Below are 13,718 nucleotides of genomic sequence, written 5' to 3' on the forward strand. Positions count from 1 at the left end.
ATGTTGTGATATTTACTGGAAATGACATAAATATAGCCAACAGCAAGTAGGAAACTTCCAGGTGATCTCCCTCTAGCCAGCTGCCTCCTTATCTAGGTTTCTGTAGGGAAATCAGGAGGTATCGTATCGGATAACTCCTCATATCAACTTTACCAATCAGCTGCTCTTCTCTAAATCGGACATTTACATTCAGTGTTGGACGCTGTTTGACGATCCGTCGAGCTCTTTGTTTGAAGCAGACTGAAGCCTTCAGCCTCCTGATCTTTAGATACTCAAATTAAACACTTTTAAATCAACATATCTCTTTCAGATTGATTTCAGCCATGAAATCAAATTTTTAGTTCCATCAGGAACGTTTCCCAGAGAGTGATTTTTATTCCTGATGACGAGTCGGCTGGTTTGTTGTTGTTTGTTGGCTGCAGGACTCAGCTGGAGGACGTTCGATCGGAGAACGGAGCTCTTCAGGAGCGATTGAGCGTCCTGCAGCAGGAGGTCCAGAAGATGGAGGACGACGTCTCCAAGAGGAGGTGAGAAAACACAATAACAGCTTTAACGTGCAGCTCTCTGACCCTGCAGATCGGTCGTCCTATAATCATTCATGTGACGAGATTTCAAACTATTGAATTTGGAATAATCATTCTGCCATTTGAGTTTTTTTTAGTAAGATATTTTTGTTAACCACTGAAAATCAGTAATTAAGTGTGAGGAGAAGATTAGGATCATCAGCAGAGTCATCTGCATAGAAATGGACGTTCATTGAGGATGTTGCACGTACAAAGAACATTTTCTTTAAAAGCTGAGGAGGTTGTTTACAACACTTACTGCTCAACAGACCACTAATCATTTGGATCAAAAGATATTTGTATTTTTTAGGGTTGAGACTCTTTTTTTTCCTTTTTTAAGTTTTTGAATATTTGTCAAATATTTTTCACTATTTTTTCAAATTTTTTATTAATAATTTTTAGATATTTTTCTAATATTTTCCCCATATTTTCTGGACATTTTTCATTATTTTTTCACATATTTTGATAATTTTTGGGGGATATTTTTCATTTTTGGACATTTTTCACATATTTCTTCAGATATTTTTCAAATTGTTTGGACATTTAAAAAAAAAAAAAGTGTTTTCATATTTTACTAAAAAAGTTTTGGATAATTTTCTAATATTTTTTATATTTTTCAGATTTTGTTTTACTGATTTTGTTTTAATATTTTTTGGACATTTTTCACATATTTCTTCAGATATCTTTCTAATAATATTCAGACATTTTTCACTAATCTTTTCACATATTTTACTAATCATTTTCTGATATTTTAATCATATTTTTCTTTGAGTTATGGAGTTGTCAACATAAACTGTTAGCTAATATGTTTGGGGTCGTTATATTAACATAATATGTAAAGATAATATAAACCTCCCAGGTGTTGCTAAATTTTGACGAGGAAAAACTGTCCTAGCCATTTTCAATGGGGTTCCTTGACATCTGACCTCCAGATATGTGAACCCATGAAAATGGGTTCTATGGGTACCCACGAGTCTCCCCTTTACAGACATGCCCACTTTATGATAATCACATGCAGTTTGGGGGCAAGTCATAGTCAAGTCAGCACACTGACACACTGACAGCTGTTGTTGCCTTTTGGGCTGCAGTTTGCCATGGTTTAATTAACTTTCAATTGACCATTTATAAATGTCACCAGCTCTGGTTCTTGGTGGAATGAAATCATTTTCTAGATTTTTTCCTGGACGCGGTTCGATGATTTTACCGTGATGAAATAAACAAAACTGCTTCTTCTTCTTCTTCTTCTTCTGTCAGGAGGAAACTGGAGGAGATGGAGAGAGAACACGAGAGGAGCAGAGAAGAAGAGGAGAGGCTGCACAAAGAGGTGAGAAACTAACACTGACCTCTGACCTCTGTGAGGTAGACTGTTCAACTTTTCTTATCCTCCTCCTCTGTGCGTCTGTAGAACTCCAGATACCGCGAGGAGGTACTGGATCTGAGCAGCAGGAACCTGCAGCTCAGCAACGACAACGCCGAGCTGAGCGCCCGTCTCCGTGGAGACCAGGAGTCGGTCCGGATGCTGCGGGAGCGCCTGGCGACGGTCTCCAAGGAGCAGGAGGAGGAGGGAACGACGGTGACTTTTTCCTTCCTCTATGTCTCTTTCGCGGTGTTTCTGTGACTCTCCACTGTTGTTGTATTTAAATGTTTGATATCGCCATAAGAGTCATGGTTGTGGTTTCAGGTGCGGCGGCTGCAGGATGCGGCGCAGCAGCTAGAGAGAGAGAAGCTGCAGCAGCAGGCCGTCTGGACGCAGGAGAGACGGCTGCTGGAGAGAGAGCTCAGCTCCTACAAGGAGAAGGTGCTTCAAACGCCGCCATCCTTTTACATATTTATCATTGGTCTCATTTTCCTTCATGACGTGGTGCAACAGGGACGTTTAGCTCCTTTAGATCCTGGAACTATAGACTCTTTTTTGTGTCAACGTCATGATGACGTCACGGTGTTAGCTGGAGGCTAAACAAAGGAAAGACTGGAGGCTAACACCAGCAGTGGGCTAAAATTACACATCTAAAATGTCATCTTGCTGTGTTGTTGGGTGCCAGAATCCAGATACACAACAATACTTGCTAGCCAGCGTTAACTAACGTGTTCAGAGAATTATTCTGCCTCCGCCCACAAAATACCTCATCATGTTTACTAACAGAAAAGAGGTTTACATTTATTTTGTATTAAATTACATTTATTTGTCTCGTACACAGGACAACGTGTAGTGAAACTATAGAATTCACAATATATCAGGAAGTTTCAGAGGAATGAAACAGTTGAATATGTTGGCAGCACATTATTTAATGACATTATGTTGAATGTCTCAGCTGGGTCGTCTGTCGGAGCTGGAGGCGGAGCTCAGCAGCGTGACTCTGAAGCTGCAGTGGTTGGAGGAGGATAAAGCCAAACTGCTGAGAGAAGCCGACGACCGAAACAACAAGGTGACGACTCACAGACTCAGACTGCAACAACCACCAATAATCAGCTCAGCCTCCTCACCGCAGGGTGTGATGTTTGTCCTCCATCAGGTGGAGAAGCTGCAGCAGTCGGTGCTCTGTGTGGAGTCGGAGGCCGAGCTGCTTCGCTCTCAGCTCCACGCCGTCAGTCACGAGAAACTCGGCCACGCCCAGGAAGTGACCGAGCTGCAGAGGACGCTGCAGGACGCTCAGAGCAAGGTCATCACATATACCACTGATCCTAGATCGCTTTTTATAGTTTTAATTCTTCAAGCTTCTCAAAACTATTACTATATATAATACAATACATATAATATAATACAACATATAATGAAGTAGTAAATCTCTTTAATATGATTCTATGTTTTCTCCTGTGTGTAGACACTGTTATCTAAATATCTACTTTAATTAATAGGATTTAAAGCTCCATGAAACACATCTGTGACATAATCTTTAGATACAAACTCTGTTTTTCTTGTGGAGCTTTACGCCTGCCTGCTGTCATTTTGTTTAACATATATTTGATATGTTTCAAAACAAATTTCCCATATTTTACTAATAATTTTTGAATATCTTTCTAATATTTTTTTCACATATTTTTCGTACACTTCACTAATTTTTTCACGTTTCAAATATTCTTTGGACGTTTTTCACTACTTTTCACATATTTTACTAATATTTGGATATTTTTCTAATATTTGTTTGATATATTCCAAATGTTTTGGGGATATTTTTCATTTATTTTTTGGACATTTTTCACATATTTCTTAAAATATGTTTCTAATTATTTTTACATTTTCCAGATTTTTTTCGGATATTTTTCATTAATTCTTTTGGGCATTTTTCCAAAAAAATATCTCATATTTTACTAATATTTTTGGGATATTTTTAAGCAGTTAAATTCACAGCTTCCTGTCTCGTGTTTCTGTCAGGTGGAGGAGTTGGAGAGCAGCTTCAGGAGGCTGATGAGGGAGAAGGAGGAGCTCGCTCAGGCTCTGGAGGAGCAGGAGGAGCAGACCTCCGTCACTCTGCAGGAGGAGTCCCACAAACTGAGAGTCCAGAACCAGGAGCTCCAACACAAGGTACCAGACACCGACCAATAAACTGCCTCAGTCTGAGTGTGATCCAAGATAAGTGAAGCTGACTGCTTGATGTTTGTCAGCTGTCGGAGCTGCAGGTCCGAGGTCTGGAGGTCCAGAAGCTGACCCAGCAGCAGCAGAACCTGAAGACCAAACTGAACGAGCTGGAGACGGAGCGGACACAGGCTCAGGACCAGGTCAGGACTACAGCGAACAGAAGGATCTGACAGGAAACACTGAAATCAGAGTTTGATATTTAAAACCATGTGTGCAGGCGGTGCGGGCCGACACGGCGCTCAGTCTGGTTCAGGTGCAGCACGTGAGGCAGCTGCAGGAGCTGCAGCAGCGGGCGGGTGACGGCTGCAGGGAGCAGGTGGAGCTGCTGCAGGCCCGGCTGCTGGAGGAGCAGAGGAGGAGTCAGCAGCTGGAGGAGACGCTGAGGCTTCAGGCCCAGCACAGCAGCTCCCAGATCAGCATGAAGCAGGTAGACACTCTAAGGTCAAAGGTCACAGGGTCTCATTTACTGTAACTTTACGTTGTAATCTGAGGTACTTGTATTTTAGTCTAGAGTCTTTGTACTTCCCTACATTTATCTGACAGCTTTAGTTACTTTACTAATCACACACAAAACATCTGAAGAGCTTGTACATCTCAGTATCTGTCTGTGTGTTCTGTTAAGGATCAGTATGTTTCACATATTTTGGGATATTTTTCACTATTTTTTTCACACATTTTACTAATAATTTTCGGGTATTTTTTCATATTTTCAAGATTTGCTTTTGGATATTTTTCACATATTTCTTCAGATATTTTCCACATTTTTTGGACATTTTTCACTTTTTTCCTCATATTTTACTAATATTCTTTGGATAATTTCCCCTTTTTTTCAGAATACTTTTTGACATTTTTTTCCTCATTCTGCTAATTTTTTCACACATTTTACTAATAATTTTCGGATATTTCTCTAATATTTTTTTTATATTTTCCAAATTTTTTTTCTCATATTTCTTCAGATATTATTCACATTTTTGGGACATTTTTTAATTTTTCCCCATATTTCACTATTATTTTTGGGATATTTTCCTGATTTTTTGTGTGGGATATTTGGATATTTTTCTCATATTTTTCAGACATTTTTAAGATAATGTGATTTCATGATAAAATTCATGTAAATCCTTCTATGGATGTTGCACTGAGCTGTGACCTTCACATGAAGCAGCTCCTCAGATGTCAGTGTGAACACTTTGATCTCAGCTCATACATCTCAGTATCTGTGTGTGTGTGTGTGTGTTGTGTCCAGGATCAGTACGAGAAGGCGATGTCCGCCCTGCAGCATAGGATGGAGGAGCTGGAGACCAAACTGAAGGGAGTCCAGCTGGTTCTGCAGGAGAAAGTCCAGCAGCTCAAAGATCAGGTCAGTCTTCTCCACTGTCCACCACACGTTAGGCCACGCCCTTAAAGTAGTTTACAGTAGTGTGATGCGTTGTCATCTCGTCTGCAGCTGGCGAAGAACACAAAGTCCAGCGCGTTGCTGAAGGATCTGTATGTGGAGAACTCTCAGCTGATGAAGGCTTTGCAGGTCACCGAGCAGCGGCAGAAAAACGCAGAGAAGAAGAACTTCCTGTTGGAGGACAAAGTCAACGCTCTGAACAAGCTGCTGCGAGAGGTCGTCCTGGCGTCGCTCGCCACGTAGCTGCTGAACCAAAGACATTGTGACGCTGCGGCAGCTGGTCTGAGATCAGTTTCACTAAAGCAGCTTCAGGACGTCGGGTGAAACTGAAAACAGGAAAGATTTCTCAAACCTCAGTGAGATGCACTCAGACATGTTGGATGTTTCTTTCTCGTTACAGGTGAGAAGTGTGTGGCGTTCATGTTCGGCCACGTCCTCAAAGTGAGAACAAGACGATGAAGGACTCGTCAACCCGTCTGATTCATTTATGGATGAACAGAAACACATCAGTCAACAGGGAGAACGTGTTGAAGTGAGATCCAGTCAGACACTAAACAACAACATCAAATTAGAAAAGATTACATCGTTATAAACTATCATTAGAGCCATTGTAGGTAAAATATATCTATATATTACGGAGCCGGAGGAGGGGGGTAATATTCAGAGAAGATAACTAGATTAAAGGTGCAAATTTACGAGAAAAAAACTGACATTCTCTGAGATTAAAGCGTTAAATTTACGAGAAATAACTCAAATTTACGAGAAAAAAACTTGAATATTCTCTGAGATTAAAGTCGTAAATTTATGAGTAAAATATTCTCTGAGATTAAAGCGTTACATTTAAGAGAAATAACTCACAAATTGACGAGAAAAAAACTTGGATATTCTCTGCGATTATAGTCGTAACTTTACGAAAAAAAACAACTCAAATCAGTTTGCTGTTTTCTTCTAAATCGGTCCAGCTCTCGGCTTCAATGTCTTTTCAAAGTCCCGATGCTGATGTTATCGTGTGACGATGCCGAGTGTGTCGATATGGTAGAAAACAGATATTTATTGATATTGGTGACTGAACGCTAATCCGAGCACACAGATTAATAAACTATCAGGAGAAACTAACTTGGAGTCAAATCGAGTTCAGATATGTGATCCCTGACATTCAGAATAAAAGCAGCGCAGGGTTATATAATGTTAAGATAATATAATTACTAAACCACCAAATAAATAATCTGTCAGAAAAATAAAAACCTGATCAGCCAATCAGAGCAGAGTATAACTGTGTTTGATTATTAATGTGTAATTCCTCTCTTTCTATCCAGATTTACTTCAACATCTCCCCTAAAATGTAAATCTTTCTTTCATCATAATGATTCTCTCAGATGTCTCAGCATCATGTTGTGATTTCCACCAGATTACATTTTAATAATGATGAATTTAAAGTGACCTGAGGAAATAGTCTAATCTCACCCTGTAAAAATTAATAACCAGGTGAGATGTCGATGTGCAGTTTGACTCACAGGTAAAAAGGTGTGTCAGGGTCAGTGTGTGTGTTGTCGGCGTGGCCTTTTCATACATGAGTCATCACCAGCCTCACCTGTAACACCTGTATCTACTCAACAGGTTCTCCTCCCTGAAGCTGCTTTACACAAACTGAACGTTTGTTTTCTTTAAGAAAGACAAAGGAAAACCAGTCTGACCACACACACGCACACACACACACTCTGAAGTATTTCAACCATGAGGGTATTATGTTACTTTATGTTTTATATATTTTTATTGTTATTTTTAATGTCAAAGTGAGACTTTTATTTTTGTGAAGTTTTAGTGTCTGCAGGAAACACACGTTTGCTTTTCTGGATTCTGTTTCAGTCTGTATTTTCCCGTCAGAGTGAGACCTCCTGCTCCTCCACTCAGCTCTGATAATCTTTCCTGTTCAGGTACAACAAAACACATCACACCTGTCTGTGGACCGACGTGTGAGACAGACCTCCATGTATGATAATGTAACATGAGAACCACATTAAATTATCTGTTTTTATCGCACTCTACTGTTTTCTCATTTAAAGTCATTTTTAAGCATATTTTATTTGTCATGAAGTCAATAACAAGTGAAACGATTTGCTCTTAAAACATCAGCTGGACGTTAAAATTAAAACTAACTGCAGGTTGTAACTAGTTAGTTTCACACTAAACTAAAGGTCATCGTCTGTATTTACACTATAATCAAAACATTTTATCCTGTGCTGCATTCTTTCTACCAGCCAGCAGGGGGCGACTCCTCTGGTCGCTAAAAGAAGTGTGATTGTATAGAAGTCTATGAGAAAATGAGCCTGCTTCTCACTTGATTTATTACCTCAGTAAACATTTTAAACATGAGTTTATGGTCTCAATCACTAGTTTCAAGTCTTCTTCAATACAGCATGATGTTCATTTAGTAAATTATGGTCCCATTTAGAGTCAAATAGACCATAAAGCAGGGATGCTTTAGGGCGTGGCTACCTTGTGATTGACAGGTTGCTACCACGGTGTTGTCCGTATTTTCGTCTCACAACTTTAACCCTTTCACAGTGTGTTTTCACTTCATCAGTTAATTGTAACATGTTTAGTCACCTAAAAATGTCTTATTCAGCATTCGGTTGTCCTTAGCTCCACCCTCTCGTGCCACTTCTGTTGCAAAAAAACAAGATGGTGAACAAATAAAATATACCAAAAATAGCAGAAAAATATTAGTAAAGTATTAGACAAAAAATGGTAAAATATCCTAAATAATATCAGTACAAAAATAAAAATATGATTATATTATATATATATATATATATCATATTTGTATATATATATTATATATATTATTATATAATATATATATTATATATATATATATAATATATATATTATACTATTGTAAAAAATATTAGTAAAATGTACTGAAAAAAATATAATTAGTAAAATATCCCCCCAAATAGTTGAATATCAGAAAAATTTAAGTCAAATATCAGAAAAATATTAATAAATTATCAAACAAATTAATAAAATATGCAATCACATTCATAAAATATCACAAAAAGTCATTAAAAGTACACCTTTACCAGCTGCAACAATTAAGTGATGAACACATTAATGCATCAATAATTATAATACAATATGGATTATTCTGCAGAACAAGTACTTTTACTTTCGGTACTTTAAGTATATTTTGATGCCGATTCTTGTTTTACTTCAAATTGGAACTTTTTCTTGTAACAGAGTATTACTTCACTGTGGTATTAGTACTTTTACTGCAGTAATGTATTAGAGTACTTCTTGAGGTGAAGAACACCTTTACATGTGTTAATTTACTGCAACAGACTAAAAGAAACAAAATATTTAAGAAAAGAAATATTTTATTTTTACATCAGAATTTAAATCAACGGTCTGTTGCGATCAGGGGACGATGTGAATCAGGACTTTAGAGCTTCCAAAGAAAACATTGGATGAATCCTCCTCTGCTGTCGGTCAATGAGAACACTCGGTCCTCTCAGGACAAGACGTGCTCCAGGACGCCTTGACGAATCAGCTGCTCACATTTCCACCGCGGCAGGAAGTGCTGCGGACAGACAGACAGACAGACAGACAGACAGACTGTAAGATGACTTCCTGTCTGACTAGGTTCACTTTGACAGACTGCAGGAACACGCACCTTTTTACTTCTTAAACACATTTCCGTGTCACTGTTGTCTTTCTACAGATTTCTGCATTATTATTATTATTATTATTAAATGTATTCTTATATTTATTGTTTATATATTATTATTAAAAATTATATTTATTTTATATATATTATTATTAAATGTATTAATACAATTAATTATTGTTATATGATTAAATATTGTTTCCACACGATGCGAATAGTCTTCAGATAAAATTAATAATTAGAAGTACATAAAATGTAAATAAATAATAGACTGTCACTGTTGTCCTACAGATTTCTGCATTATTATTATTATTATTATTATTATTTATAATAATAATAAATATTGTTTCTACACAATGCAAATAATAAAATCTAATTATAAACAAAATAATCAGCTTAAAATAAATAATTAGAAGTACATAAAATGTAAATGAATAATAGAAACTATACAAGAGCATTTAAAATCAAAATTACCAGGCAAGCAGTATAAATGCACACAGTACCCACGGCTAGTGTTTCTGTTGTACTGCAGTGCAGTCTTAGTGTAAGAATAATATGACACCATTTAATGATACTTGGTGTTTATCTCTGCTAATATAGAAAATATATTATAGTATATATAGTAGTAAGACAGTATAACATGTTGACATTATACAGTATAATCTAAAATGTAACGTGATGTGTATTTTACAGCAGTAGAAGTAGAAGAAGAAGAAGAAGAAGCAACTTCCTGTTCTGACCTGACTGTTCTTCTTCAGCAGGATCACAGTTCCATCGTCGATCTCAAACTCTCCGTGGTCCTTTAAACATCTCACCTGGAAAACACCTTATGATGTCATATGGATATATATGTATAATATATATATATATATATATATATATATGATATGTATGAGACGGTTTAGAAGCTGCTGAATGAAGACAAACATGAAACTCGGCAAAAAAGAACCAGAATGAACTCCTGACAGACGAGACTACATTTCCCATCATGCATCAGAAGAGCATCTCACCTCGATGTAAAGACTCTTTGGAGGCTTCATGTCCTGAGTGATGTCCAGACCCTCGCCCCCCCCCAGAGATCGCATGAAGGACGCCAGAGACTTCTTATACTGACTGAACCACTGCACCTGGTGACACACACACAAACACACAATGATTCACTTCCTGTTCATTAAACTCAAACACGTCCTTTCACAATAAAAGCACTCCAGGAACGTGCCATTGAAGTGTTGCTCCAGTGCTCGTTGACGTGGTTATGTCGTTAAATAACGCTGGGGACCGGCTGACGGAACAAGGTGAAACAGAAACATATGATTGGTTGACGCTTCACTGCGTCATTGGAGCGCTGAAAAAAGTGGAGACCAGCTCAACTCTGATGGTTCGTGTCCACAGTAGCGTTTTTTTATCGCGAGGGATCGCCTCGCTTCCCAGCGTTGGTCGCTTGATGGGCTGCCACTAGACACCTGATTGGACAAACTCTTTCCCTCGTGGGCTGCTGCTCCCAACTTTCAAACCGGAACCAACATGGCAGCTCGTTTGGAAACTTTCTTCTCTTATATCATGAAAATAGTTTCACTGAAATGCGTTTCTGAAAACATTTTATGAGAGAAATAATCCACATTGATGAATCTTTATTTTGGATCGACAACAGTTAGTTTGAAAGTTTCTAGGGAGTTTCCAGAGGCAGCGAGTCACGCCGGATGCCCCAGATCACATAACGTAGCCGAGACCTCAACGTTAGCGTGGAAAGGACGGAGGTTGTGGACATGTACCATTAGGCGCGGTCACACATGACCAAATGCAGGCGAGTGACCTGTCGAGGTGCTATTCACACTGAAAGTTCACCAAAGTTGAACTTCAAATGAATACAAAATGAAAATTTTCTTTGCCACCGGAAGCAAATGTTTTTTTCGCCCCTTCGCTCGCACAGAATGGAAGTGAATGGGAGGCGTATATTAATTTTGTGTATGTGTGACCGTGTCTTTATTTATAGCGCGTCGCGTAGCGTCGGGCGCCAGTTTGTAGCTTCATGTTAGCGACTTCCATCGAAACGTTCATCTTCACGATGAACGGAATTAAACGACAATAGATGAATTTAAATTCTGAGTAATCAATATTATCAGTGTTTATCCCGCGCTGTTAAACAGGAAGTGATGTCACACTCACCTCCTCTGCACACATGTGGAAGCGGACGTTAGCGGGCAGCACGCTGCCGTACTCCCAACGCAGAGCTCTGATCCTCAGCAGGCGGTCGTAGCTGACGGGAGAAAACATCTTCAATAGAACAGCAGACTGATGGTCACATGATGCACAGGTGTGTGAGGAGGGTTACAGGTGTGTGAGGGGGGTTACAGGTGCTTGAGGAGGGTTACAGGTGTGTGAGGGGGGTTACAGGTGCGTGAGGAGGGTTACAGGTGTGTGAGGGGGGTTACAGGTGCGTGAGGGGGGTTACAGGCGCGTGAGGAGGGTTACAGGTGCGTGAGGGAGTTACAGGTGTGTGAGGGGGGTTACAGGCGCGTGAGGAGGGTTACAGGTGCGTGAGGAGGGTTACAGGTGCGTGAGGGGAGTTACAGGTGTGTGGGGCGGTTACAGGTGTGTGGGGCGGTTACAGGTGCGTGGGGCGGTTACAGGTGCGTGAGGAGGGTTACAGGTGCGTGAAGGGGGTTACAAGTGTGTGAGGCGTTTACAGGTAGGCGGTGAGGCAGCGCTGGTTCCTCAGCAGGCAGCAGTGACGCAGTTTGATGGAGGGAATCAGCTCAGCTCGACCGTCGGCCTTCGCCTCGTTACTGAAACACACAGACAGTCAAAATGTAAAACCTAAAACAGCATTAAAATACAGACACACTGTTTGTCCTCTGTTCTTCAGTTATCTTCTGTCTCTCAGGACTCACACATCAGTCTGGTTCTGTTCATAAAGAGCTTCCATCTCCTGCAGAACCTGCCGGAGTCCATCCTCCTGAAAAACAACAACAACAACAACAACATCAAACTGATTTAAACTGATTCTACTAGAGTTCATCTGATGTTATGAGACTTTGAGACTTATGAGAAAAGTTGTTCAGCCCAAATGATTTTTGTTGAATCCGAACTCCATTCAAAATTCTGCCAATTTTAAGTTTACATCATTATTACTATTAATGTACTGACCTAAAACACGAACCTGACACATCTATCGATACATTAACAGCAGTCGGTTGATTCGGCCCTCACAGTATGTGATTCACCACCAGGCAACGTTAAATATTAATGAATATAAACTCTAACATTCACCTTTTTTCGCCTTGTTGTTACCGATTACTGACATAAATGTTGTCTGTTTTTCTATTATAATAAGTGTTTGGTGTGTTTTGTTTGAGCCGAACTGTGAAGGGACTTCTTGTGTTTTCTAAACGTCTATTGAAACATTTCTAAGACGTCTGTGTATCTTCTGATCAGCAAGACAGAGTTAAAATGTGAGATATTTGAATGAAGCTCGCAGTTACTGATGGTTACCGGTGGGTTACCGGGAGGTCACTCACGTTAAAAGCGGGCAGCTGTCCGTCGCTCATTCGGTGAAGCTCTCTGATTAACTCGACGGCTTTCTCACAGAACATCCCGGCACCGTTAAATACAAACACAGCCGGCAGAATATCACATAAACTAGATCTTTACTGAGTCTCGCTGTGTTGACTTCAGCTCGGGGTTTTTTTCGCGGCAAAAATCGGAATGTTGTGATCACGTGACAAATTGACGTGACGCTCTGCTGTGACTAGAGATGGGAATTTCGGCTCTTTTTAGTGAGCCAGATCATTTGGCTCAGCTCACCAAAGAAGAGCCGGCTCTTTCGGCTCCTAAAAGGCTCTTCGTTTTACCACCTCTGCCTTTTATAATTCAACCACATTTAGCGCTGTTTTGACCTATGATTAGTATGTGTGTACATATATCACTTTAATTATTCAATATAATTATACTAAACCTTATAATTTCCAGAATATCGTAATTTTACATGCTGCTTCGTTTCCGACTGTCACTCATCTTGTCACCGCACTCCTCTCTCTCTTTCTCTCCTCCTCTTCCTCCTGCTCTGTACCTGTAGACCGTCAGCGTGCTGAATGTTGTGTTCATGACGTTCGTGCGACAAATCAGGTGATGACAGACAAGCATCATACGATCAAGCAGGGAGGGGCGGGGATGACGGTCTACAGGTACAGAGCAGGAGGGAGAGGAGGAGAGAAAGAGAGAGGAGTGTGATGCGCGAATAGCAGACAAGATGAGTGACAGTCGGAAACGAAGCAGCATGTAAAATTATGGTATTCTGGAAATTATTACTTATTATTATTATAATGAAAAATATGTGAAAAATATTAAAAAATATCAAAAATTATTTGTAAAATATGTGAAGAAAATAGTGAAAAATGTCAGAAAAATATTAGAAAAATGTCCAAAAATTATCTGTAAAATATGTGAAGAAACTAGTGAAAAATATCAAAAAAATATTAGAAAAATGTCCAAAAAGTATTAGTAAAATATGTGAAATAG

General features: G+C 39.3%; 2 protein-coding genes across 7 annotated transcripts in view; one reads left to right on the forward strand and one right to left on the reverse strand.

Moving 5' to 3' along the window:
* The window catches only part of ninl (ninein-like), a 34,645-nt gene extending 27,072 nt beyond the window's left edge, over positions 1-7,573 (forward strand). For all 6 annotated transcript variants that reach the window (XM_037782096.1, XM_037782101.1, XM_037782097.1 and 3 more), the window contains 11 exons: positions 423-527; positions 1,818-1,887; positions 1,969-2,136; positions 2,245-2,361; positions 2,876-2,989; positions 3,077-3,223; positions 3,937-4,086; positions 4,167-4,280; positions 4,358-4,567; positions 5,384-5,497; positions 5,585-7,573. In XM_037782096.1, the coding sequence (XP_037638024.1) occupies positions 423-527; positions 1,818-1,887; positions 1,969-2,136; positions 2,245-2,361; positions 2,876-2,989; positions 3,077-3,223; positions 3,937-4,086; positions 4,167-4,280; positions 4,358-4,567; positions 5,384-5,497; positions 5,585-5,776 (1,501 nt within the window). In that variant the 3' untranslated portion in view covers positions 5,777-7,573. The remainder of the gene's footprint in view (positions 1-422; positions 528-1,817; positions 1,888-1,968; positions 2,137-2,244; positions 2,362-2,875; positions 2,990-3,076; positions 3,224-3,936; positions 4,087-4,166; positions 4,281-4,357; positions 4,568-5,383; positions 5,498-5,584) is intronic.
* Positions 7,574-8,890: 1,317 nt separating this feature from the next.
* Positions 8,891-12,914, reverse strand: gins1 (GINS complex subunit 1 (Psf1 homolog)). Its single transcript, XM_037782191.1, has 7 exons — positions 12,719-12,914; positions 12,092-12,156; positions 11,888-11,986; positions 11,367-11,457; positions 10,211-10,327; positions 9,941-10,015; positions 8,891-9,113 (listed from the first exon to the last, which is right to left on the reverse strand). The coding sequence occupies exons 1-7, from the start codon at positions 12,791-12,793 to the stop codon at positions 9,045-9,047; spliced, it is 591 nt and encodes a 196-aa protein (XP_037638119.1). The 5' UTR covers positions 12,794-12,914; the 3' UTR covers positions 8,891-9,044.
* Positions 12,915-13,718: the final 804 nt, after the last annotated feature.

The sequence above is a fragment of the Sebastes umbrosus genome, chromosome 10, assembly GCF_015220745.1.
Source record: "Sebastes umbrosus isolate fSebUmb1 chromosome 10, fSebUmb1.pri, whole genome shotgun sequence".
Lineage (NCBI taxonomy): Eukaryota > Metazoa > Chordata > Actinopteri > Perciformes > Sebastidae > Sebastes > Sebastes umbrosus.

Coding starts and splice junctions, on each gene's coding strand:
- gins1 (XM_037782191.1), bottom strand. CDS start 12,793: ATGTTCTGTGAGAAAGCCGTCGAGTTAATCAGAGAGCTTCACCGAATG. Junction 11,987..12,091: donor GAACAGAACCAGACTGATGT/GTGAGTCCTGAG, acceptor TGTGTGTTTCAG/TAACGAGGCGAAGGCCGACG. Junction 10,328..11,366: donor TCCACATGTGTGCAGAGGAG/GTGAGTGTGACA, acceptor GTGTGTCACCAG/GTGCAGTGGTTCAGTCAGTA.